This window comes from Astatotilapia calliptera, chromosome 8, assembly GCF_964374335.1.
Source record: "Astatotilapia calliptera chromosome 8, fAstCal68.1, whole genome shotgun sequence".
In the NCBI taxonomy this organism is placed as follows: Eukaryota; Metazoa; Chordata; class Actinopteri; order Cichliformes; family Cichlidae; genus Astatotilapia; species Astatotilapia calliptera.
Genome location: NC_137429.1, coordinates 3,326,779 through 3,353,633, shown reverse-complemented (window position 1 = coordinate 3,353,633; position 26,855 = coordinate 3,326,779). Strand labels below are relative to the sequence as shown.

The 26,855-nt window shown below is 42.8% G+C and overlaps 1 protein-coding gene across 2 annotated transcripts in view; it reads right to left on the bottom strand.

Moving 5' to 3' along the window:
* Positions 1–10,278: 10,278 nt before the first annotated feature.
* map2k6 (mitogen-activated protein kinase kinase 6) overlaps positions 10,279–26,855 on the bottom strand; it is a 34,222-nt gene continuing 17,645 nt past the window's right edge. For both annotated transcript variants that reach the window (XM_026177909.2, XM_080304988.1), the window contains 11 exons: positions 24,948–25,014; positions 23,233–23,281; positions 22,592–22,705; positions 20,993–21,112; positions 20,441–20,557; positions 20,265–20,316; positions 18,258–18,385; positions 15,427–15,504; positions 14,550–14,689; positions 11,320–11,365; positions 10,279–10,448 (listed from right to left, as the gene is read on the bottom strand). In XM_026177909.2, the coding sequence (XP_026033694.1) occupies positions 10,371–10,448; positions 11,320–11,365; positions 14,550–14,689; positions 15,427–15,504; positions 18,258–18,385; positions 20,265–20,316; positions 20,441–20,557; positions 20,993–21,112; positions 22,592–22,705; positions 23,233–23,281; positions 24,948–25,014 (989 nt within the window). In that variant the 3' untranslated portion in view covers positions 10,279–10,370. The remainder of the gene's footprint in view (positions 10,449–11,319; positions 11,366–14,549; positions 14,690–15,426; positions 15,505–18,257; positions 18,386–20,264; positions 20,317–20,440; positions 20,558–20,992; positions 21,113–22,591; positions 22,706–23,232; positions 23,282–24,947; positions 25,015–26,855) is intronic.

The window sequence follows — 26,855 nt, the reverse complement described above, 5'->3', positions numbered from 1 at the left end:
ACTGTCCACTTCCTGCTGTGACAAAACAAATTTCCCACGTGTGGGACTAATAAAGGTTATCTTATCTTATCTTATCTTAGTCCAAGCATTGTCCCTATAGAAACCTTCAGCTTAGCAATGATCAGATGCTCATAAACCCCGTTTGCTCCAAATAACAAACTAACACTTAAACTTAGTTGCCATGTTTTCAACTATATCTCAATGCGCTACTAATACACCGCTGATGAGTAGATCAGATCCGCCTGAGCATCATCTGAATGCTGCATCAATAGAAGGATACAACTCAAGCGAATATGACCTCTTGTCCAGTGGAGTTAACGTGGTCAGTGCCACTAATGCGCTTCAATTTAATTTGTGATCTAGAAATAGAGCAGAATAGGAAATTTTTCTTGATTTTACATGTCAGAGCATCTTGTGGTTTTAAATATCTCTCATCAGCCACGCTACTCAGCAGATTTGGCTCAATACGACTTTGTCGTCTTCTTCAAAATTCAATTCCCGTCGAAGGGTCATTGCTTTGATATACTAGAGGAGCTCCATGTGTAACTGAAAGTGTTGTAAAGCTGAACAAGAAGACCATCCTGAAGACGTCCGCAGACAAATTTAAATCAGTTTACAGACCTATAGTAGATTAGAAAATCAAAGTACACATTTATTGTGGAAGCCCCCTTAAAATCAGATACTTCACTATTCGCAGAATTCCTGCCATCGCTGACGAGCTTCAAACTGTCTTCAAACAAAAAACAACTTTTCTTTCACCCTTTTCAAAAGTGTGTAACAAATGGGTTCAAAAAATGAGTCTAACGACAACTCTCCAACTTCACAATTTGGTTCAATCTAAGAGGAATGATCACTTGATCCCTAAACTAATCAAACTAAATACTAAACTCCATTTAGCAGAAGCGTGGCCAGAGGCAGGACAAAAAACATTCTCTGGCTGTCTCTCTCCACCCTGCTCCTGTTCGGTTTACGCCAGGGGTCTCAAACTCGCGGCCCACGTCGGCCCTACTTGCAGACTACATATCAAAGTGAAGCAGTATAACGCAATTTTGCCCTTGAAGTTCCTTTTTTGTTTGTTGTTGAGTTAAAATAAGTTCTTTAAAAAGCAAAAAGTGATTTAACATGAAGAACTCATCATGAGCAGAGAGCACAAAAATGCTGAGGGACTGGCTGAGTTAGCTCAGTGAGAGGGTCAAAACTAATGTGTACACTCATGTCTCCATGGTGCTGGTCAGGAGCACAGAGCCCTGAGGATGAGTACTAGTGGATGATCGGACCTGAGGCCACCCTCATGAAGTCTGTTTCTGATCGTCAAAGGAGCTTGCAAAGAAAAGCGTCTGGACTTCTTTAAGTTGCTTGAAGACGTTTCACCTCTCATCCGAGAAGCTTCTTCAGTTCTAAGGTCAAATGGTGGAGAGTCCCAGATATAAACCTAGTGGGAGTGACCCCCCACAGAGGGACTTAGCAACTTAAAGAAGTCCAGACGCTTTTCTTTGCAAGCTCCTTTGACTACGATGACCTGGATGACTGAGAACCTTCACAGACATCTGTTTCTGATCATTTGGTCAGACACGTTCATACCGGTGTCCTGCTGGAGGTCATTTTGTAGCTCTGGCACTGCTCACCTTGTTCATCCTTGAGACTGTGCTAAAAGACACAGCAAACCTTCTGGCAATGGCAAGTATTGATGTGCCATCCTGGATGAGTTGGAGAGATCTGTGCAACCTCTGTAAGGTCTAGGTATCACCTCATGCTACCAGTAGTAACACCGATACTAACCAAACGCAAAACTAGTTTAAAAAACAAACAAAACAAAAAAAAAAACAGTCAGAAAAGACAGGGCAGGAATCATTCCTATTTTGGTGGTTGTCTCATCGTTGCCCCTCTAGTGCACATGTTAATTTCATTGACACCAAAGCATCCGAAACTGGTAAACAATCCCCTCTGCTACTTAACTGACCAGCTCAATATCCAGCTTGATGCTATCGGGGCGATCGTGGCTCAAGAGTTGGGAGTTCGTCTTGTAATCGGAAGGTTGCCGGTTTGAGCCCCGGCTTGGACAGTCTCGGTCATTGCCACCTACTGGTGGTGGTCAGAGGGCCCGGTGGCGCCAGTGTCCGGCAGCCTCGCCTCTGTCAGTGCACCCCAGGGTGGCTGTGGCAACAATGTAGCTGCCATCACCATTGTGTGAATGGGTGGATGACTGGTTGTGTAAAGCGCTTTGGGGTCCTTACGAACTAGAAAAGCGCTATACAAATACAGGCCATTTACTCTGATCAAAGTCTTCCTTTCATTTTTTTTGAGCATAGGTGCTTCACCTGAACCTGAGAGAACTTAATCAGGGGGGTCTGGGCTCAGATCCATTTCTTTATAAGATGTCAGACTTTTGTCCTGCTTCTTTCCATGTTGCATGTTTGTAACAGAAAATGTTCTATGGTTACAATCATGCTAGATTCTTTATAAAGTAGCAAGAAGTACTTCTTGGAAGCAGAGTTATTACTAAGCGGCTTTCCGTCGCAATCTATCCATTGCCTTCCATTTATCTGAAGTTGAGTCGTGGTGACAGCGGACATCCTTTGCCTCAGTGGTTTTCCTCCAGACAAGATGTAAAACCTTTCCAGTAACTTTTGCGGCTGCTTTGAGGAGTTTCCTCTTTCTTGGGCATTCTTGGAAGGGCTAAAGTTAGCAGCTAATATTAGCAAGCTTGGTTATCAAGCTGCATGCATTAATCATACTGGTGCAATCACTGCACACAGCGTTATAGAGAAACAGGTCACTGAGCACGTGGCGGGCAGTTACCTGCGAGAAGTGTGTATCCACGTCTGGTTGGTGAGTGGTTGCTGGCAGCTGCTGTAGGTGAAACTGGTTGCAAAGAGGTGCAGCTCCGAAAACCTCTTCCTTGCAGTTTCCTTACCTGCTAGCAGGTTGCTCCGGTCAACTGTAATTTAAATGAAAGATGCCCTGTTGTCTGCAAAGCCATGCAAAATGAATACGAGCATTTTAGTGTTTTAGCCTAATTTTAAAGTTAACCAAGTGTTCTGTATAATAAATGCAGTTGTAGCATTTGTGTTAAACCAAACGGTCCCATTGAAAACTGTCTGCCATCTCTGCCTCCATGACCTTTCACCTTCTAGAACTAATTGTAACAACAGAGCAAACGGAGCTTATTGTGTAAAAATACCTTTTTATTGAATTTCCATCATTACAATTGCACACAATCAGTTTGAGCAATTTAAAATATTTATAGAAATTCATTGAGCTCTAAATGAACAGTCATCAGTCTTTAGCAGAGGCTTAAAAGACGTGTAAATATACTGAGAACTTCACTTCCCATGGGGCACAGCGTCCCGACCCCCCGAACCCACCCGACAGCAACAAAAAAGGCTCTCTTCCACATACAGTAGCATCTCTGGATTATTTTGCAACCTCCCACCCCCCCTCCCCGAATAAAGGAAAACAACACCGCAAACATCACATACAGCTGTGTGTACCAGCAGTTTACCACCTGCGACTGAGAAACAGAAAGCGCCACGGTTCACAAGTCTCGTTGTAGTTTTCGACAGACGGCTCAGCACGGTTCACAGACGACAGATTTACACTCGATATAATCCGGCCAAACGCACGTCCAAAGGCCCGGAGGAGCCTCCCACACAAAGCAGGCTTTTTTGATGCATTTCATTCATCTGCTGACGCATTTGGAGGACGAGGAAGAAGGTGAGCAAAATTTCCTGATTCTCTGTCTGACATTCAAAATCAAAAAAAGACGAAATAAATAAGTGTGTGGCGTTCCAGTAAAGAACAATCGTCTACTGGATTTAACGGATGCCTGCTGTTGGACGCTGCACGGATGAACTTGGAGGTTAAGAGGGTGAATTGTGGAGGGATGTGAAAACAGATTGCTCACTAAGGACAGTTTCCACTCGGACATCCTACCCTTGCTGATGCACAGCGACAAAGCTTTACTCAGCAGGTGAGAGCGGGCCACAATTAGACTCATGGATGGGAATTCCCACGTGTGGGCAGGCATGTATAAAGGAGCACTTAAACAAAAAGGAAAACCGTTCTCTGGGTGCAGCTCTGACGAAGGAGGAGAAGCATGATGACTGTTTTATCTGGCAGCATCTTCCCAAAGAGGAAGAGCAGAGTAAAGATAGCAGAGCTCTCTGGCCAGCACAACGATGGGACAGACAAATGTGCACGCACACACACACACACACACACAGAGGAAAATCCCATGTGACGTGTGATTAAACTCGACTCTTTTCTCATTACAGCCTATTGAAAAGTGAACATGAATCAACTGTGGACCAGAAATGTCAGCGCTGAGCAGAGGAAACAAAGAGTTGTGTGGAGTTAGAAGGGTCTCAGACAAAACCTGCTGCGTTTCTCATTAGTGTGTGTGTGTGTGTGTGTGCTGTCTATACAACTGTCCTTTGTGGAAACCCAAATATATAATTTAATAAAATGTTTATTTTCAGTGTAAGAGAAACTAAAGTAGCTTTAAGTTATGAAGAACTTGATGCAACCACATAAAGTGACTCTCCCGCTTCTTTCTGTATGTCAGTAGCACGTGTCCCATTACTTAGCTGCATACATTATATATTCTTGTGTTTTGGCAGAACAAGCAAAACTACAAAATTAAAATTCTTTCTTCAACACAAATCTAAAGAATTTTTTTCAATTATTTTGTGGAAAAAATTTGTGAAACTACTAAAAAAAAAAGCAATTTACCATGTGCACATTGTGTGGACATGTTTGGAAAGCGGCATGCAATCCAGAATGTCAGAATTCTGTCTTTTATGAGTTCATATTGTACAGTGGCAGCTATAAAATATTTAATTTAATCTCCTCTGAATTGCAACCATGAACTTAAATTTTTCCCACTGATTTTAACACTAAACCCACTTAAAGTTGTACAAGCTCTCGGCAGACGTTCAGTCACGCCGAGTGAAGCCATTTTCACACGTGAACTCAGGTCAGGGCGCTGGCCGAGGCTGCCCTCGCACCGAGCAGACAACAGGAAGCCGCCTGTCTCCTGACAGCCAATCACCAGTTAGTCAGCTCTACACTCACAGTAAACTGTGTTTAACCTTCAGGTGACTGAGTGGCCTCATTTATAACCCCGGCCGTACAGTTCTGTGGGTAAAAATGCTGCCACATCTTTTTAAACCGCTTCTCCCACAGAGTGTCGTTTAGAGGAATTGGCCTCGTGGTGGAGCAAAGAGTTTAACAACTACATTGTGATGTTTGTGGTGAATCAGCGCTAACAGAACGAGCGCTGTGATTTACTGCTGCGTAAGGCTTGAAGCAAATACTGGACGCCAAAAGTTAGGCCACACAGCTATTTTCACTCTTTGTCTGCATCAAAGACAAAAAGACATTAGAATCATTTAAAAATCTTTCATAGATAAATGAAACAGGTCAGGTATGATAAACAGTCCTGTGTAAAAACATAACAGGGTCATAAATAAACCGAGGCTTCAGCTTTACGTTTGCATCCTTGCAGTCTGAGAGCTTGTGTGAAAATGGCTCATTTTTATTTAGACTAAAGGGTTTTGGTGTCGTTTATATGGTGGCACTAAATGTTTCCATCTATATTTGTGGGCAAGAATCACTACAAGGCCGCTAACCTGTAACATGATAACCAAACGCGATCCGCGGGCTTTTGCAAAAAGGTTTTTCACAATAAAAGCCTTTGCTCTGTAACAGGTTTCCGTCGGGTCAGTGTCACCCTTCATCTTTGATGTTGACAGCTGTACAGACTAAGCATGGCCGACGAGTGCAAACAGCAGCAAAAACAAAGTGAGCAGTTGAAGAAAAGCTTGGTATTATTTCAGAATTTTTACAGTATCACAATTTCAGTTAAATAAAAGTCAGAACCTCTAACTCCAAACTCTCCCTCTCACAAAAAAAAAAAAAAAAAAGATGGAAAATGACCACACACAGGGCAACCCTTCATCGACTGAATGACTGCTTCCTTACAGTAACACACTCGTAAATGTGACAATGTGATATGACTCCTCGGTACAGTGCAAAACATCACAGCAAATTGCAGTGTCAGTGGGTCCAGGACAGGAACTGAAGGACCAAAACAGTGTTTAAGCATCAATCACGAAGACAGACAAGTGTTTCAATGTAAATGTACACCACAGATATGTACTGTTAGGCACTTAAAACACCTACGAACGCCACACAAACCTAAATCCACTGCTCCGAGTCTACGCGTGCCATGACGAGTTCGACTACCTTTCCCGGCCTCCTAAGCCTGGCTCCAGCTCTTTGGTCACATTTGCTAAGTTAGGTTAATAACCATTTTTCACTAATGGAAAAAAAAGAATCTCAAGGTTCGACCTGTGATGGATAATTTTGCTCTGCTTCCAGAAAGTGTGACTTGAATTTTGTTAATTTCATCATGGCCTAAAAACACTAGGGGCAATTAAAAGTCTCTCCAGTATATTTCCATCTTCGCTACAGAGATGCACTAATGAGGAAGCCCTTAAATGTCCTCGCCGCGATGACTTCTGTCTGCTGCCAGTCCTCACATTCAGCTTCACCACAGAGAAACAGTTGGTGAAGTCAGAAAATGAGAACTATAGATGAAAAATAGAGAACGGTGAGAGCTTCATAAAGAAAAATAAGACAGCTTTGTGAGGCGGGCATGGGCGTGTTCGCAGTACTTCAAGGAATTATCTAAGCCAAAGGTTGTGGGACTGGAGCCCAACGGGGAGCAGGTTATAGGGTGAAAGGAAGGTTTTTACTCTGCATCAAAACAGGAAACTTCCCTGATAACATGACAGAGCGAACTGTACTCGACTGAGGGCAGGAGACTTTGTTTTGGAGTCTGGCAAAACAGCAGAGAGAACATTATTTCTTTAAAATAGAGCCCCAGAGGTCCACAGATGATGTTTTTGGGTAAATGTGGTTGCTCAGTCGTAAAATTGTCCTGGTTGACAAAAAATAAAAGCTAAAAACCATTTTTCCCAACCATGAATCTAGGAGTTTACAGCCCTCAGCACTCACTGAGCTGTCTAAGCTCTGCATCGACTTCAGTTTGGTTGAATAGCGAAAGGTTGATAGGCGCCAACCTTTCTGCTGTTCACTTGGTTACCAGACGGCTTGATCAGACACCCACATGGGTCTCACTGCGTCCCAGATCGCTGTGTTGGAGTTGGTGGTGACTTATTTCCGGACAATCAAAGGTGTTGTACCCGCACGCTCAGGCAGCAAGTCGGACCAGCGCTGCCTCCCAGGAAGATCTGCCGAGTTAGTATTGAGGAAACGTGTCCTCTGACTTTTCAGTCAAAGCTCATCATTATTCAGACGTCTTCTATGAGTTTAACATGTTTTTGAACTTCAGGGAGGACAGCTAGTCGGGTAAAGGCCAAGTGCCACACAGGTTTGTTTATTCCGACTACATTTCCTGTGTGTTTGAAGCCTCTACACAATGATAAATCAAGTCCAACTGGGTCCTAAGTCAGCTTCAATCGGGTTCAGGGAGGGGTGTGTGTCTGTTTTGCTGCTGCACGTCTCACGACTGTGTTTCAATATCTGAGACCTGGACGGATGCGTGCACAGTATGATCCTGGAGACAGGAATGCTGGAATGGAAAACTGAAGTCTTCTTAATGGACGTGGTAAGGAGGAATTAGGAGCATTATCATCTCCTTCCACTTTGTTAGCTGGAGTTTGTTTTCTCTCAGTTAGCTCTGATTACAGCTGAGATTGTTTGAGTTGTTTGCAGGTGTGTATACCGGATCTGTTCTGATATTAGCAGCAAACCACGTCTGAGGGAGTGTTGGCAGACAGGAGTGTCCGGGGAAGAAGCCTTTTGTTGTGATGACCTTAAGCATGAATAGATAGAAGCAAATATGATGCGTGTATAGGACTATAAATATCAAGTACCCCCGGATGGCCCAAAAGTTCTTTCAAATTCGTATAAACTAATAATTTAATACAGCTTTAAATGATGTTGATGTCCAGTTTGACTGCAACTCTAACAGCTAAATCGACTGAAGGTGGACCCCCGAGTTTTAGGGTTTGTGGTTGTATAGTGACGATTTATCGATGCTGTAATGTCGAGCAGATTCGGGGGTAAAAGTCTTGTCAGAACAGATTAGAAGTGTTTTTGGTTCAGTTTTTGACACAGTTTAAGGCCCCAGAAGTCAAAATTAGAAGAAATCACGTGATAATTCAGCTCTGCCACTTAAAACACTTCAAGTTTCCCGTTTTGACATCAGAGTAATTCTTACATGACATCTAGAAGGCGTCAGCTCGGCCTCCACAGAAATCACTGCGAGAAAGAGGCCAAGAACAAAGGCAACGAGAGAGATGAACACAAGCATAAAAACATAAAAAAAACGAGCATGAGCTACGGTACAACAAGGAACACAAAGTGGGATTATGATGCCATGCAGCGTGTGAGGAGGGAGGGAGCGGATCCCTGCATCATTCTTAACATCTCATTTTCCTTAGACGGTTTCTATATAGAGGCACACAGAAGGCTTGCAAGTTACAGATTAAAAGCATTTCACGTGTTTGAGCCAAGAAGAACACGACAAAAAAAACACAAAGAAAAACAAAAACCATACACAGCTCACACAAACACGTGAGGAGAGTCTCAAATGGTTCGGTCAAGTATCCAAAGGGAAAACAGCAGTTATAATAAATAAGAGAAACTGCAGTAAGTATGTCGAAGGGGGGAGAAAAAACCTGGATCTAAATAATAACAATAATTAATATTAATAATAATAATAGCAATAGTATCCAGTTCTTTTCATGGTGAGTGGAGAGGGTTGTGATTGGCTCAGTACAGACAACAAGGAGAAAATCTTCCCCCACACAGCCCACACGCACACGCAAACACACACCCCGACATTTAAAGTGTGTGTGAGCGACACGAAGCTGCACGGCTGCGACTCGGCTCCGCCTTTGTCTCAAAGATCTGCGATTCAGCTTCACGCAGGAAGGATCAGGGACGGAGCAGTCAGTGGCTTCAAACCAGCCAAAGCTGCTGGACCTCAGAATCTCATATCTATTGGACTTTGGTGCTTTTGGCTACATTACTTTACAATATCACGGTAAAGTGTAAAAGTTTGAGATCTATTCGCAACTTTCATTGTTCTCACATCTTTTGTTTGGGGTCTTTTGAGGGGTCAAATTAGAAATACATTAAAAATAAATGGACGTGTTTGAACCAGCAGTCATCGCTGAGTTTGCTGATGGGGCACCCCGACCACATGGGTACAGTCACATCAAAAAGCACAACTTCACAATTTATTTAGACGCCTTTCAAATTACAGAACCTTGCTGACACGGTGGCGTCATGGTGGCCATTTCCATCTTTAATATACAGTCTATGCTTGTACTAGACTACCATACTAACTAGTTTTAAAATAAAGCTCTTTATTACATGCGTCACATTTGAACATGATGTGCAGATGCACAGTCGCCTGTACTTTTAAAGCAACGTAAGAGTGTTGCCCTGCCTGTTGAGCTCTTACAGGGGCAGCGAGGCTGCAGAAAATCCATAAAAAAAAATGTTGCGGAGCACGAAAACTGCGTTTCTACTTGGATTTGGAGCCGTGCAGCTCTGTGAACATGCCCCACACACACATGTCATGCACCAGCTCGCACACATTCACGCTCACAGGCAGCCAAGAGCCCAAAATGTGTAGTTGACCTCCACTGTAATCAGGGGGGAAAGCAGTGTAAGTGCAGTACCTCTTTGTGACCACTGGGGGGAGCCCCTGAAGTCAACAATCGGACTCTCCAACTGTTCCTCACTGGCCACATGAGCCCGTCTTTACCCAGAGAGAAATTCTGTACATGCAGTCAATTAATAATCTGATGCAACACTTGCTTCGAGTATGCAAACATTTAGATTATACACAGATAGATTATATCATTCTTCTTTTTTTTTATATAATCTGCACATCTTCTCGCTTCTGCTTTTCAGCAAAAAAGAAACTATGACTCGACCCTTGTGGAGGCCACAGAGTCAGCGCGCTAACAACAGCGCTCAGGAGGAGCGCAGCGGCGGGGCAAATCGAATCAAACGGGGAGGCTTTGCATACACACATCATAAATTACTCCAGATTCTGTGTGAGGCTCCCGTCTCCCAAACTCCTCCCACCGTGCCAGGTGATGCACAGAGGGGGGGGCTGAGGCCAGGTGGGGGGCGGGGACAGACTCCTCGTTTTGCTTCGTCAGCGGCTCCTCTGGGCTCCGTTTGTCTGCCACTGGAGGGAGGGGTGAGAGGGAATCCTGCGGGTAAATGGGATGGTGGGGGGGGCTGCGATTGGTGTTTTTTTCTTGGATTTTTTTTTTTGTTTCCTCTTTTTTAACAGATTCCTCCCCCTCCCTCCAGTGCACTCAGTCTCCCAAGATGACTTTCACAAAGCTAGCCACGTCGGTTTCTTTGGCCTCGTGGGAAGTGAAGAAGAGATGTTGCTGAGGAGGAAACGGACACCGAGTTAGTCGGGAGCCAAATCAGAAAAAAGCAATTAAAGCATCAATTCCTTGAACTTTGAGGCTGTCGTGTTGTTGTGTTGCAGTTTGCATTGTAATTATGGTCATTAGAGCATTTCTTTGCAGCTGTTTTCAATCTGATTTTAGTTTTTGACACTTGGTTTACACTCATTTGTTGTCATCTCTTGTAGTGACACCTTTGTTGCCTTTTCTGGTCAAATTGTATCTGGTTGCCATACTTTGGCGCAATATAAATTATATTGAATTGAATTTTTTTCAACTTTTCAACGGCACGATTTGCATCTTTATGTGGACATTTTGTATTTGTTTATAGTCGGTTCATGAATCTTAGTTGTACACAATCCGATTGTTGTCCTTATGCGCCGATTTCACATGTATGTGCATCATTTTGCTTCTATTCATTTTGTTGGTGACTTTGCAGCTCTTAATTCTGTGTCTTCTGTTGATTTCCAGTCATTTGAGTTTTATTTTGCATCACTTGGTCATTTTAGAGCTTGTAGGAAGTCTTGGTTCATGGTCATTTTGCACATTTAAAAAAAAAAAAATCATTTTTGTGTCTTTTGTTGTTCGTTTGCATCCATTTCGGGTCTCTTTGTGCTTAATTGATTAAGCTGCAGCCATTCAAACACCTGCACCCCCTGATACTCTGAGCTTTTACTGGACCTTTAGTAAACCTTCCATGGATGAGACCAGTGAAGCATCTTGGCTTCAAGCGTCAAATACAGGGTTTGTAAATAACAATCTAAGTGCACCCCCCAGTGTTTGATTAACAGCATTACAAGGTGCTTGCAGGGAAGTCATGCTTATAATCTGTTAACACAGAAACACTCACCATGAGTTCTGTGTAAGTCGGCCGCTCTTTGGAAACTTTCTTTAAGCTGCAGAAGAAGAAAAAAAAGCAAAGATGAAGATTAAATGGTGGACTTCCCCTCTCTTGCCACAGATCTGTTCCAGCGTCTGATTCAGTGTTATTCTATGAAAGCGTCTGAGAAGTCGCAGACTGCCAGCCTCCGAGGGTTTCAAGGTAACAGAAAAAATACAACCAAGCACGATGAGTCACCCAAGCACCAAAGAACATAGTCACATCAGTGTCTTTCTGCATTCTGAGTACTGCTCAAAGTGCGGCATCATTTTCTGATATCACCAGGAAACAATGATCGAAACTGGAGGACGACTCGTTTCTCAGTGTGATCGAGTGTTATTTCAGGTCAGCAGCCATACATCATGTAAGCATTTCAGATTCACCCAGATTCACAGAACACCATCAGGCAGGCGTCTGACCATCACGTTCATTCAGCAGCTGCACATTAAGCCTGAATCTCCCATAGGAAACCAGATGAACATGCACTACTCCAGCAAATAGCCGGCCCCCAAAAAGTTCAAAACAAGCCAAAAAAAAAAAAAAAAACATTACAAAGAAAAGAAAAACAATTCAATAATTTGGCTTTGCTTAAAGGCAGCATCACTTTACATTAGTGACAGGAAGAAGAAGTCTGCTGGTGTTGGCAGTGCTGGGCGAAAAGAGTTCAGTATTCACATCACTGCCACAATTATGCAGTTTCCACATTACTAAGGTTCTTCAGTTATTTGCATGTTAAGCATGTTGTGGGTGGGGTGGGGGGTATTTCAGTTCTATGTGGAACAACCGGTAACAGGAGATATTCTTGTCAATGTTCCAGCTGTTGTTGCATGCCACTGTAAGCTCTCAGTCTTCCAAAGGCTGCCAGACTTCTTTAAGCTTCCTGAAGACATTTCATTTGTCTTCCCAAACACTTCTTCACATCATCTAAAAGTTGATCACTGAAAACTGAACAATACACGAGTCAGATCTTCAGGACAAAGCTCAGCGATATATTTGGACTGACAAGCAGAAGAGACTCTCCTGAGCATCCAAACATTTGCATTCTGGACAGAGAAGACAGACGATTTAAGATGGCCCTACATCCACCTGGACCACCTCCAAGGTGACAACCCAACAGCTTTCAGGAAACCTCTCTGGTGTGAAACATCTTCAAGTACCTAAAAAAACAGACCAGTTGCTTTTAACTCAAGTTTAAATAAATGTTATTGCATTTTCAGCTTGGTCGTTGCTGCAGTGCAGGTGGAGTGAAACAGTATTTAAAATATTGGCAACCACCAGTCTACCGATAAGCCTTTCTTCCTGTTGAAAGGGAGTTTTTCCTTCCCACTGTCACCAAAGTGCTTGCTCACAGGAGGTCATCTGATTGTTGGGTTTTTCTCTGTATGTATTATTGTAGGGTCTACCTTACAACATAAAGCGCCTTGAGGAGTCTGTTGCAGTGACTTGGCGCTGTATAAATAAAACCTCATTCTCAGGTCAGTGCATTCACAAAGCTTTCAGAAAACTTGGACAAAGATTGAGATCACTGAGATTCAAACTTCGGGATTTTTAGTATCTACACCTGTGGTATAATTTTGAAAATCCTCGGTGACTTCCTGCTTAAGTTACTGCATTCACAAACCTAGGTGTCCATGTCGCCGGCCCACCAGTGAAACAATACCCCATCAACCTTTTACAGCTGAAGGGTAAAAATCACCAAATCTGTCCACCATATCTGCTTTTCATCTGTGATTTTTAATCTCTGAAGGTTTTTTGCACTTCTTCCTCATTCCTTCTTCAACTGTGGTGGCTGTAGCTCAGGAGGAAGAGCAGATCTGCTGATCGGAACGTTGCTGGTTTGATCCCTGGCTGCTGCAGCTTGCACGCCAAACATCCTTGGGCAAGATACTAACCCCAAGTTGCTCCCCAATGCATCCATCAGATTATGAGTGTAGAAAAGCTCTGTATAAGAATCAGTCCATTTGCCATTTAACCAGCTGACATTATTACTTCATGAACCCTCATCACTGTGCATCACAGCAGCCTCTGCAATTCCTGAACTTCCAGAGCTATGCATGAATACAACTTCTGACTGACTGGACATCATTTGCACTGGAGTAAGGTGAGGTTTACACCTGCATCATCACGGCCTCCCTTTTCTTAAAGGCAAGGTTGTGATGCCCGTCTTAAATTAAGAAAATCCTTTCAGCTCACTCGCCGTACGTCTTCTCGCTGCACAAATACCTGCATGTGTCACTAAGCAACAAAGAAAGAACAGAACCAAAGATTTTTTGGCATGTAGAAGATCTGATCTTGGAGGCACAAACACAATAATCTCGTTCTCAATGGTGCGGTTACAGTTTGGAGGAGTAACGTTACTGAAGAGGATGCACGAAACAGCCGCTCGGCTTTTGACAAACATCCAAAAACGATACGCAAACGCAAAGACATCCCGCTTTTCTCTCTTTACTTTTGTTTATACTCCATCTCTCTGTGCTCTTACTCACAACAGGAACTTGATGAATATCTCAAACATAATTATTTTCGTTTCCAACAATTACGAAAACAATATAATCAAAAACTATACTCAGTGTTTAGAGACTATTACAACTATTAAACATGGAAACCCCTGAGCAGTTCATTCTCAAAGACCCGTGTTTTTCTCTTTAGAATATTTATTATTGCTCGTTACCAACTAACCACCGCCTCATTTTTACCGCCATCATGTCTCACATTCATGCAGTCATCTGCTAACAGCGACCTGCGCTCTCCTGCCATCCTGCCCGTATGATCCCCAAACCTGCCAGCCTCCCGCCTCACCTCTGTGCACCCTCACTGGTTCACACAGTATTTATGCTCAAAACAATATTTGCAGCTCAGTTCTTGTAAATTACAGTGACACAAAATTACATAATTAGAGTAATTAAACTAATACGTAGGGATCCGTAAAAAGTGCACAGTTGCATGTTTACAGCATATTCAGATAGTCCCATCCTGTGAAAACAAGAATAACAAAAACAGCAACAATGAAGCCAATCGAATAAAGGGGAAATCATCTGAAGCCCACTCAGCTGGGATCAGTACACATCTCTCTGTGATCTGTAGCAGCTTCGCGACTCTGCAGGCTTCTCCTGTGTAAAGATCTGGGTGTAAATCTGAGACGTGGATCAGGCTGGAAGAAAGTTGGACAAAGCAAGAAAATAAACCAGAAAAACACGAACCACTGAGAGGTGAAGTCCACAAACTCAGGGGAGAACTGGTCGGCGGGAAGCTGGGGCGAAGGCTCTTCCACCACCTGCTTCAGCTGCTGAAAAGGTGTCCCCCACGAGTCGTACGGGAAGCGCAGGATGGCGAGCTCGATCTGAGCCAAACAAGACAAAAAAACAAAGAGGTCAAGGAGCGTTTTTAGTGCTTTAGTGAGCACAAACACATAACCTGACACAAACATATCTGCACAGCTGCATTCATGTGATTTTTCACCCAAATCCATCCCACGTCGCAGCGTCATTTAATGACTGACCCCAAAACAAGCACACTCTAAAGATCCCACTCATCTCCAGCAGAGCGGCACACACGTGGCTTCCCAAACATCCGTTACAGTTTTTAACATTACTGTAGTTTTTCCTCTCACTGCTACTGCAGCATTAATGAGTTTCACACTAAAACCTCCTCAGCTGCTTCACCTCCTTCAGTTCAGCTTTCGAGGAACAACAGGTGCTCCAACAATCAGCGCCCGGCAGGTTTTATCCCACACGCTGATCGCTCAGTCTGGACCACTCATTCTTCATTTTACAATTATTACAAAAACCTTCCACTACTCTGAAATCACAATTTTCCTCTTTTATTTAAAACCCATTTAGTGCCCTTTTAAAATTCAGACTGTGCTGGAACATTCGCTGCTCGAACAGCCGATCGAACAGGCAGAGACGAGCGCGAGTCAACTGCTGAATCCTTGATGCCAACATCCTCCTCGGTCCGGCCTGAGCTGCAAAGCTATGAATATTTCACGACTTTTTCATTTTTAACTGATAATCGTGTTTTTTTGCAGCGATGCAGAAAAGGTGAACAAACGTATGCAGGAGCGCGAGGCGGCTTTACCATCGTGATTCCTAAACTCCAGATGTCCGACTTGACGTTGTAGCCTTTCTGGTTGGTCTCAGGATTGATCCTCTCCGGCTGTGGACAGACAGAAGGTCACATGATGATGTCAATAACTGCAGCCGTTGTCAAGGATAACCAGCCCCGCTGCCCCGTAATCCCAAAGCTCTTGTGCACACACAGACCGAGCAACGTACCTGGCTCTAAATACCCTCAGCCAACCAGTGGCCTGCCGAGTGGTTAAAGAGTAACTGGCTCATTAAGCGTGTGGATGATAATGAGGGACTCGGGGTCGCAGATCTAAAGACACTTTTAATGCACAAAATCTACGTTTGCAGCCAAAACCGACAGGAAGTATGTTCTGGTCTACGTCCCCCCCCCCCCAGGTAAAAATACTTCCCTTTGTTGTCCGTCCAAAGCGGGATACCTGCTCACGTATCCACGTGTCGTAACATTCGTCAACATTCAGGCTGACGTGGGTGCTGCTGCATTTTTATGAGCGCAAATCCTCAAAATTCAAAGAAACCTCTGAAGACACCAAGACTGCAGCAATAACAGTGTCATTAACAACCATCCAGGCAGTCAGACTTACTTGTAATTTTTTTTAAAGCGGCCTTGAACAATAGTTCTCCGGCTCTCTGGAGATATTTTAGCGTTTCCTTTGGACACTGGCCGTTTTTCAGCCCAGTCCTTGTATCTGACCATTTTCAGAGGAATGCTTTTGGTACGCAGCTGAACACTGACCTATGAATCACTGAAGCATTTTGTTGTGAACTGGTGCTATATAAATAAAAGTGAAATGAAGCATGAAAAAGAGCACCTAATTCAAAGGCTGAACCAGTGTGGTGTCTACATGTTACTGACAACTTAGCAAAGAACCAATTTTAAGTGGTGTATGTAGACACTTAGTTGCTAGCAGACAGAAAAACATTTGTTCACATTTCTTTATAATAATCTTTGAAAGTTTGACAGACATAAAGCACAACAGGAGTGTCTGTGAAGCACAGTGGAGGCTCCGTCATGGTTCAGGGGCTGCATGTACCCAGTGACTGAATTTTTACTTTTACGAGCACCAACAGATTTTTATCTGGAAAACAGCTGATTGGCAGCAGCTTAAAGTTGGCGATGTATATAACGTTTTTTTTTTATTATTAACAATCTTTGTCTAGTTTCTCTGACCTGCATGGACTAAATCCAGGTGCTGCTGCTCTTCAGCCTGACCTTTAATTCTTTGTGATTCCAAGTATTGGCCAAAATGTATTTTAGAAGCATAACCTTAAATCTTTGAAGTGTACCAAATGATGTTTGAATGAGGTGCGTGAGACGAATGTTTCCTCCGGTGGTCATGAACACTGGTTAAACTGAACAGGCTGGGAATTATGTGCTTCCATGAGACTGGATCCTTGCGTAAACTAGGAGGCTTTCTTGGAATTTTAAGTTATCCAGATCGTTCCGAAAGACGCAGCATTATTTCATTTTTATAAGAAAGTTTTCCTGGAAATCCAAAGAGTCGCTTCTTCAATCCAGGAAAACAGAGCCACGTTTCTCTCAATTACACTGTAGTTTTCTCTTGTCTACGAGGACATACACACTCCTGTAACAATCAAACGCTTCCAAGCTTTCAGTTTTAGTAAAGTGTAGAATTACTGCCTCGTAGTTAGATGCATCAGCCAACCTGCTGCGGTTTATATTTATTGCCTTTCCAGATGATAAAACGCATGTAGCGAGCGAGGCCCTTGAAGGCATTTAACAGGTGGCCACCAAATCAGTATTCAAACAATTGTGAAATAAGGTCAAAGTCTCGCCTGCTGTTCCCGAGTTGTGTGCTTTTGCAGAACGCCGTCGCAGTAAAATGACCTGTGAACTTTTTGTAAATGTTAAAACTCTGAGACGTTTGGCTAAAGCGTATGAATTCCTGAGTTGTGTTTTGTAAGGTCAAAGTGACCGTTGACTGTCAAAGTCCATTTTAGAATCCAGACAAACGGACGATCACATCACCGGCATGCATAACAGGGAGCAGGAGGAGGGAGGGGGGTGTTTGGGACATAACAACAGGTACACAAACAAAATGATGCTAAAAGCCTAAAAAAATGTCTATAATACCTATAAATTTAAAGTTTTTCATATAGTTTCCATTTGTAAACCACTTCTGATTCATTAACAGGTGTAAAAGTTTCAGTACTTGTCCTACAAGAATCCAAAGCCTTTGTGTTTTAAACTTGAAGAACCTCCTGCTCATGGTCATCTTCTCCTGCATCTCTGGACACAGCTGCTGTCTTTAGATCGCGTCATTGAAGCCCTCATATGTCTCCTCGTGTTTGTGCCCCTGCAGTGAGTGCATCGGGCTCTCCTCCTGATTCAAAGTCATGATTCGTCTGGACAACAACTGGACACTGTGCATCCTCCTGGTCTTGCTCCTCACCTGCTGAGTTACCTTCCGGTTTGGAAAGTTTGGACTGATAAATACTGCGTGGTCGTATTAGGAGGCCCAGCGTTCATAAATAGTAAAGATAAATTAAACAGAGTTGATGTTTGCACTGTCCGATCTCGCCACAGAACATCGTGAAAGTTTCCAGAAATGGCGTTCGGATGACGACAAGCAGACGTCGTATCGTTGCATGGAGCTGTCAGCTCACACACTCAACTTCACGTTGGACGTTATAACAAAATAATATCAATCAAACAATCAACAAAGTGAGAAGATTTTGAGCTGTGTTTGGTGGCTCTTTAGGAAGCTCACACTGGACTTTTTAAACTTTTAATTACAGAAAGAATTTTATTTTACACTTCATTTATTTTCACTTCATTCCTTACAGCATCGCGCTGCTTACCGCCATGTAGGGTTTGCAGCCAGCGTCCATGGTTTTAGCCACAGAGTCCACCAGGTAGCCGCTGATGCCAAAGTCGCACATCTTCACTTGGCCCTGAGTGTTGATCAGGACGTTGGAGGGTTTCACATCTGGAAAGACGGCCAAACAAACAGGACTTTTAGCGAACAGTCGCTCTGTTAGTTCTGTTTCCCTCTGAGAGAGCAGCTGGCTGACCTAGCTGCAGACTGCGGTCGCTGTTACAGACCGACGGGTGTCTTCATTTCTGTGACGTATAGCTGCTTTAACGGTGACTTTGACAACTTTGACCCAACAACAGTAACACGGTGGTAACAGAGGTTTGACACAGGAAGGATCAACTCTTAAAATACCAGCATGAGGTTTGTAAGATTTAGTTCTGTGGCTACAACATATTAGTTCAGCAAAGCTTCTGCTGCTCATCCTCAAATGTGTGTTTTAACTAAATCTATTATATACATTTAACAAAATGTTAAATTAATGGCAAGTCTGAAGTGAAAAACTACCAGGCTTAAAGTCAGGTGCTTGCAAAACGTAGCAAAATATGTATTTTGTTTACCTGAACATACTGGAAAAAAAGAAAAAATTATCACAAAAAACTTTGATAAAAATACAAAAATAATTAGAGAAAAATAATTTAAAAAAACTGAAAACAAAAGCAAAATTTAAAAAATAAAAAACTTTGTTTGTTATCCACTGCAGCGAACACCAACATCATGTATCAATGTATTTTACAGATAGCCATTGTACAAACCACACTTCATTTATCACATATTTGTGAAGCTATTTAAGAATTTCATAATTTATTTTGACAAAAACGTACTAACATTTAATGATAAGTGGTGCAACGATTCTCCTAACACGTGAAAACATCATTATTACATTACGTGACATAAACTGTGTTTTTATTCTTAACAACTAACGACTGTTTTGGTCACTAATATCTAGGAAGCTAACTTTGTACTCTATGAACTGCAAAGCAGAGTAAGAATTAGTAGCACAAAGTAAATAAAAACTCTGCTTATTTACGAAAAATCTGAGCATTTTTATTTTAAAGATTTGTTCAAATTATTGACAAACCAACTAATTTAGGCCTTCTTTTACATTTCAACACAACATCATATCAGCATCGTCTCTGTAATGATAGTGATTTGAACATAATAATAATTTGTGCGTATTTTGAGATGCGTTTGTGTTCCAGTGCAGATCAGGCAGCGATGATGCTTTAACCCAGAGTTCCCCAACCTTTTATGCACCATGGACCGGTTTATGTCCGACAATATTTTCACAGACTGGCCTTTAACCTCCTGAGACCCGAACTCTTCCACAGCATGCATTTTTAATTTCTCTTTGCTATTTGGGCATATTGGGGCCCAATAAATGTAAAAACAAAGAATTACCAGATTTTTTTTTTTTTACCTTATTTTTGTCTTTATGAAAAATAAGAGCCACATATGAAGATATTCGTTTAAAATTTTGATAGAACAGTAGCAGTATAATGTCCTCGTCAGTGGATATCAGGCCCATGTAGAGCAAAATTGAGTATTTCAGTCTAAATAACCCAAAATGGGATGTACTCACTCCAAGGACAAAAAGAACATTTTCATAAATTTAGCAGAATCGTGTTATTGTCTTAAATAATCCGACAGCTAACGTTCAATCTAACTGCGCTCGATACATGTGCTGTCATATGCAGCCCCGCCAGCTGAGTGGTCTGAAGCACTCGGTCCAGTTCAGCGCCCCATCGCTGCTGAGGCTGCACCAGCCGGCCTGACGACCGCACACGTGAGGCTGCAATCCACCGTTTTCTGACCCAGAACCAGAGACGGATGCTCGTTTAACTGCTTTAACACAGACGCACTGCTGTGGCTCTCCAGTAAGATCTGGCAAGAGTCTGAAGGGATAATGGAAGCGGAAAACAGAAGCAGCCGCGTGCAGCTGAGAGGAAATTGGCAGTGAGAGTTTAATGGGTCTCCAATCTAAGGCTCTTACCTCTGTGTATGACTTGCAGATTGCTGTGGAGATGCTCCAGAGCTTTTACTATCTGTAATGAGAAAGGCCATCAATAAGCAAATGAGCGTTACATAACCCGTATGTGTCATTAAGCTAAGTTGAGTGTTCGCATTCAATTTTAATCATTCACATTATGCCGCTTTAAGTGAACCTACTGAGACAGCGATCTTTCCCAGGATGTCCTCGGGGATGGTCAGGCCCTTCTCAATCACCTGCTTGTAGAACTTGTCGAGGGAGGTGTCCATCAGCTCCATGCAGATCCACACGTCGCCCTGGCAACAGACAGGCAGATTTGGAAACAGATCAGGACAAAAAAAAAAAAAAGGAAAAAAGCGGCAGAACAAAAAGGCGCCGGCCGGATTCCAAACAGACAGGAAGTGACAGATTTTCCAGTGATTCAGACCCAGTGAGGAAATCCTGAACATCCACTCACTGCTGCAGGAAGTTTCTGCATCAGACGGTCTGCAGAGGTGCCCCCCGACCCCACTCTTAAACTGTTTTAGTCTTTATATCCATTACTTCTTCAAGACCGCTCTGTGAGAGATTTGAATGACTCTGTCCTGACTGGTTGAACAACGGAGAGTTCACTGTTTTTGCACTATGGAATATATTAAGATACTTTCCTTCACTCCTCTCTCCAAAAAGACACACTGCCACGAACGCACAAAGAAAATGAATAACGAGCAGCAGCCTTTCTGTGACTCTACCTCTCTGAATAGTGCTCCGTAGAAGGTGACGGTGTAAAAGCAGTCCACTGTCCTCATGGAGATGTCCAGATCCATGAGCAGCCTCTTCTGCTCCTGAGTGTTCACCGTGGCCCGAATGCGCTGAGGAAGGATGACAAGAAACAAACCGTCAGAGCGAAAACAGTCGCACTTTGTGATGTCAGCAGGGAGACAGGCAAGAAATGTGCAGCCTCTTCACGGGTAGCATTATCCTACTGCTGGTCGTGAGGTGAAGAGCAGACATGACGTTTTTTAATCTGGGTTAGAGATTAGAGAAAGGCCAAAAACTGCAGATGAGGGGAAAGAGCAGAGCAGCTCAAGTCAAAGTTTAAAATCAAGTAAAACTAAACGGAGTCTGAATGTGATTACATCCCCACCTCAGCTTTTCACTTTGACTTTTCAGTTCCCCATACCACATAATGAGGAGCAGAGAAATACAATATTTACACCATCCAATCACTATCATTATAAACTTAAATTAAATAATAAATAAACTCATGTGTTTTAGCTTTGCAATAAAAACTAATGCAAGAGAAATATGCAACAGAATGAATGAAGCAATAAATGCCCAGGAAGGATATTTGCAAAGTGTTTCCTCTGGAGTAACAATGGTCGGTAAATAAATAAAAGCAAAGCTCCAGCTGTAATACCCAAGGTGGTGACGAAAAAAAGAGAAAAAAGGTTTGACACCAACACAAAATCAGAGTCAGAGTAACCTGGCAGCTGGACGGCCAAGAACACCTGATCTGTCAGCCCAGCAGGAGAAACCCAACAAATGTCCACAAGATCCTTAGGTTTGCTTTACAAACCACTCCACCCACATACGTTACTGTTCACTGCCATACGTAGAGTGATGTGTGCGGTCAACACACACAAAACTGCACTTTTATGTTCATTTCAAAGAACAGCAATCAGGATCACTAATCAAGCAGGAATCAAAAATCCTTCATAAACTCTAAAACTGCTGAACGCACAGATTCAGATTTTTGACACAGATTGGGGGAACCACAGATTAAACCTTTTGTATTTCTATTTGTGGAACAAAAACTATGGAACAGTTTTGTAATTTTCAAGTCTACATATTTATACTGACCTTTATATTTATATTTACACACAGACTTTGCCGTTGTCTCTGTTTTTGTGGGCCAAGTGTGACGCACATGGTAACTCAACAGTGGATTAATGAGTGCATACATCTTCCTACTCCAGGACTGAGTTGTTATTTTATGTCATGTAGATTGTGTCGACTGTGTTTGCGCATGTATGTGTGTATATATATCAGTATGTTTGTATTTTGGTTTGATGTACAGGTGTTTTGCAGGCCTACGGATCGATCATCATCATTAACATCATGATGAGATGATGATGAGAGTCCCACCCTGACCTCCTTCCCTGTGCGCTCTGCAGTTTTTGCATGGAATAACTGGATCTCCATTTATAAAACGAGCAGTTTCCATTTCCATTTCCAAAAGCAGAGCATCAGGTGAGGAGCGAGTGTGTTTTGTGTGTTTGTCACTTTGCTTTAATGGGCTCGTGGCTAAATAAACATTCCTGAAGTCTGGAAATCGTCTTTCCTTTTACCTTAACAGCCATGATCAGGCCACTCGGCACGTGTCTCATCTTGTCCACCACGCCGTACGCTCCTCTGCCGAGCTCGGAGATCTGCTCCAGGTCATCTGCCTTCACCTCGAAATTCTGCACAAATGGAGGACAAGTTCCAGTGGACACCAAACCCACAGGGCGAGGAATCTCTCATGTCTCTTTAAAGCCATGCAAAAGTCTCCTCCACGATGCAGCAGGATACTTCCTAATTTTTTTTTGTTTCCAATTGTTCAAACACGAGAAAAAAAGAAATCTCTTTGACTTGTGGCCAACTCGAACAGAGAACGAGCAGCCAGCCCTGCCAATGGAAAATTCCACTTATTTGAGGAGTTTAAAATAAATATTTTTACTGCCTGATGGGCAATAAAAAGCATTCCAGTCTAACCACAATCAGAAGTGTTCAATTCGGCTGTAATGTTCATCAGGACATTCTTTACAGCCAACAGAGCCGCGATTAAGCCAACCTATGTGGATCGACCAAAATTACACTGGGAGGAGGAAAAAAGTAAGAAGTTATGTAAGAGACCGCGACGAGAGGAGGAAAAACAAGCATCAAACCCTGAATGGGATTAGGAAAGGGGGAAAAGAAGACAGTAAATGAGCCAAAGGAATAAAATTACCTTCTCTCCGATTGTTACACAAGCTTTCGAATCCAAATCTCTGGGGGGTCTGAAACACAAAAACATTTGGTTACATATGAGCAGGTTAAAGTGTTCTTTAGAGGACACGTCGCACATTTCAGGCACAAAACAGCAGAATTTATTCTTCTGCAAAAACCACCAACTATGAAAAGATGCTTCTGGCTTTCAATTCACTTCAATTTTATGTTATTTACTTCCAACAGCAGTCGCCTCAGAGTGCTTCGTATTGTAAGGTAAATGTCCTTTGCTTTGGGAGCAGCGATTAAAATTAGAAAAAGTCAGAATCTTGAAATAAATAACTGAGCTTTTTCCCCATCAGAGCCAGTGGAGAGAACACAGACTGTATATGAGAGACGGAAGCAGCAACATCTGTTTGGTATTAAACCTAAAACTGAGTATTTTTACGATCTTGGTTTTGAGACAGGATGTAACAAGACCTGGCTTCAATTCAGTTTTATTTACACAGCACCAAATCACAACAACAGCCGCCTAAAGGTGCTTTATATTATAAGATAGAACCTACAATAATACATACAGGGAAAAACCCAACAATCATATGACCCCCTATGAGCAAGCACTTTGGTGACAGTGGGAAGGAGAAACTCCCTTTTAACAGGAAGAAACCTCCAGCAGAACCAGGCTCAGGGAGGGGCGGGGCCATCTGCTGGGATTGGTTAGGGGAGAGAAGGAAGACAGGATAAAGACATGCTGTGGAAGAGAGCTCCACTTTTCAGGACTGGAAACTGCGTCCATCCTTTATACCACAGGTGTCGAAGTCCAGGCCTCGAGGGCCGGCGTCCTGCAGGGTTTAGATGTGTCCTTGATCCAACACAGCTGATTTAAATTGCTAAATCTCCTCAACATATCTTGAAGTTCTCCAGAGGCCTGGTAATGAACTAATCTTTGATCCAGGTGTGTTGACACAGGGTGTTTTCTAAAACCTGCAGGAGTTCGACATCCCTGCTTTATACTATTCGCTTAACCTGTTTATACTACAGTGAAAAAAACATAGTAAACAACTAATAACAAAACTATATAAAAATATTAGATTAATTAGATATATTAAATAAGATGCAATACACAAAATAAGAAATTAAAATAAGCAGAAAAATACTACACTATTAAACAGATACTTTTGTAATTAAAAACAATGAGAAGCACAGTTAAACACAATAATGCAGCCACAGTGTTTCTGACATTTCATCTACAAGTTGGCTCTGAACCAGAAACGCCTCTGCAGCTGCAGGTTTCTTAATGAAGAGGACACACTTTAAAAATACACTGAACACTAACTCTTTTTGTTGGTTGCAGAAAACCTGTTCTTATCAAAAGTCAGCTGCAGACTGAGCTTCATGTTATCAAAAATGTGGAGAAAGAGCTCCAAACAGAGGCTTTTATTGTGGCGAGAACGTGCAGTTATCAGGGTAATTAAGACCAAAGAAATTTACTCTTTCATGTTCACACACTGCTTGAGGGTGTGGCTGACTGTAAAAGCGTGCTTACAGAGAAAGATGGTATTAGTGGGAGCGTAACTTCCTCCTCCTTTTTCCTGCTGCTGCACAGATTTTCATTTCACATATTCAGCTTTCTGACTTGATTTAAGAAAGGGTCAGACGTGCAAACCGGGATAAATAATCACACAGATAGAAGCATGCGTGCATGTTTCAGTAACATTCTGCAGAAATGACACTTACACTGAGCTGGTACTGGTAGCCTGCTCAAACGCCTCCTTGGGGAGCTTGAGCACCCGCTTCCTCTTACCTGAAAACAAACACAAAACAACACGAGAGAGAAGCTGTGAGAGTTACAGCCGCATGAACAGTTTGAAATAAAATACACCAGGAGACGTCGTCAGAACCACTGACTACAACTGGGGAGTATTTGATACAGCTTGATGATTCAAGCCACACTGACCACCAGCATTAATGGTACAAGTTAATTGTGGAGCTGCGAGCTGCTCAGATACAACAGGGCAGCTGTGCATGTGCAGCTCTGCACGAACGAGGAGAAAGGAGGCAGAGGGAGACAGACACCGGGGAGTCTATTTCTGTCTCCCAGTGAAAGAACAGCAAAAGCTTTTTTTCCCCCCAAACTAATTGTTGACAAGCAAAACCTATCCATTATCTTCCAATTATCCAAAGTTAGGCTGCTGTGGCAGCAGGCTCAGCAGGGCATTCTAGACGTCCTTGTCCCCAGCAGCACTTTGCAGTTCCTGCTGGCGTCTCGTCCCAGCTGGGCGTGCCCCAAACCACCTCAATTGGCTCTTTTAGACATGAAAGAGCAACGGCTCTACTCCGAGCTCCCTCAGCATGTCTGAGTGCCCTTACTCCGTCACCCCGGAGCTCGTCCTGCTCGTGCCTGCAACCCTATTCTTTTGGTGACTACCCGGAGCTCACAGGTTACAGGCTCTCATCACCACAGCAGTCCAGTACAAGATCATTACTGCTGGCTCAGCAACAATCCACCAGCCTGCCACCTCTCAGCCTTCTCAGCATTCCTGAAGATTCTGAGATGAAGTGATTTCAATGAATTTATCCTTAGTGGTCCCACCTGGAGGATGACCAACTTCATGAGAAATTTGGTTTTAATTCACTTAATGGACTGTTTGTTTGTATCACGTTTCACTTAGGGATTTGTGATTAATGAAACTCAAAGTGGTGAAAATCTTTCCAACTTTGTTGCACATGTGACACAGAGCTGAAGTGTGGAAGCAACGATTTCTTCATCGTCTACCTGATCTGTCTGCCGAGGTTAGCTCCTTGAACTGGTTTGTGGGTTGCCAAGATGTGGGTTGAAACTACACAATCTGGCAACATTGTATATGTATTTTAGTTGTTCATAATAGAGTCTGAGAGTCATACAAATGACTACATTTTACCTGCAATGACTGCAAAACTGTGAGATTGTCTTAAAACTTCCATACAAACAAATATCAAAGATCTGTGACATCAAACCAAGAGAAGAATTCTTTCGACACTTCTAGAAGCAAAAACCTCAAGATGACAGTTTTGGTTGAATTACAGTAAATCACATATCTGCTGCAACTCCCTGTATTTGTGCAAACTTGTGTAACAGTGGAGTCTGAGTGAAGCTCAGAGCAGCACAGAGCAGACTCATGAGGCTCCGGAGGATGGGTTCACTGGCAGTGGAGCGTACCCCAAAATGAAAGCATACTTAACTTCTTAACATAGCTCAGGATGAGAGATCAGTTCATCATCCTCCTCGGCCTTTGTTTTCTCCCCTTCGGCAACACCAGAGCGCTCGCTCTGTAAACCTGATTATGTGCATTTTTCTGTCCATTCAGCCAACGTGCAGCTGTCAACAACATTAAAAGCGGGAAATTCATAAGAAATACCTGCATATATCTGCACTCCAGGATGATCAACTGTTCAAACACAGATGACCTCATACTTCAACAGCAACCGGCCACTGAAAAGCCAAAAACGCCCACTGCTGCAAAAGGGACCGAAAGATCCCGCAGTTAGCACTCCCTGACCTGGCCTGGATCAATCTACAATGCGGTGCTTTACATCTGCATTTTTCCATTTTCTGCTGATACAGCATCTTATCCGTACTCACGCTTGGATGCAGTAGGTGAATCC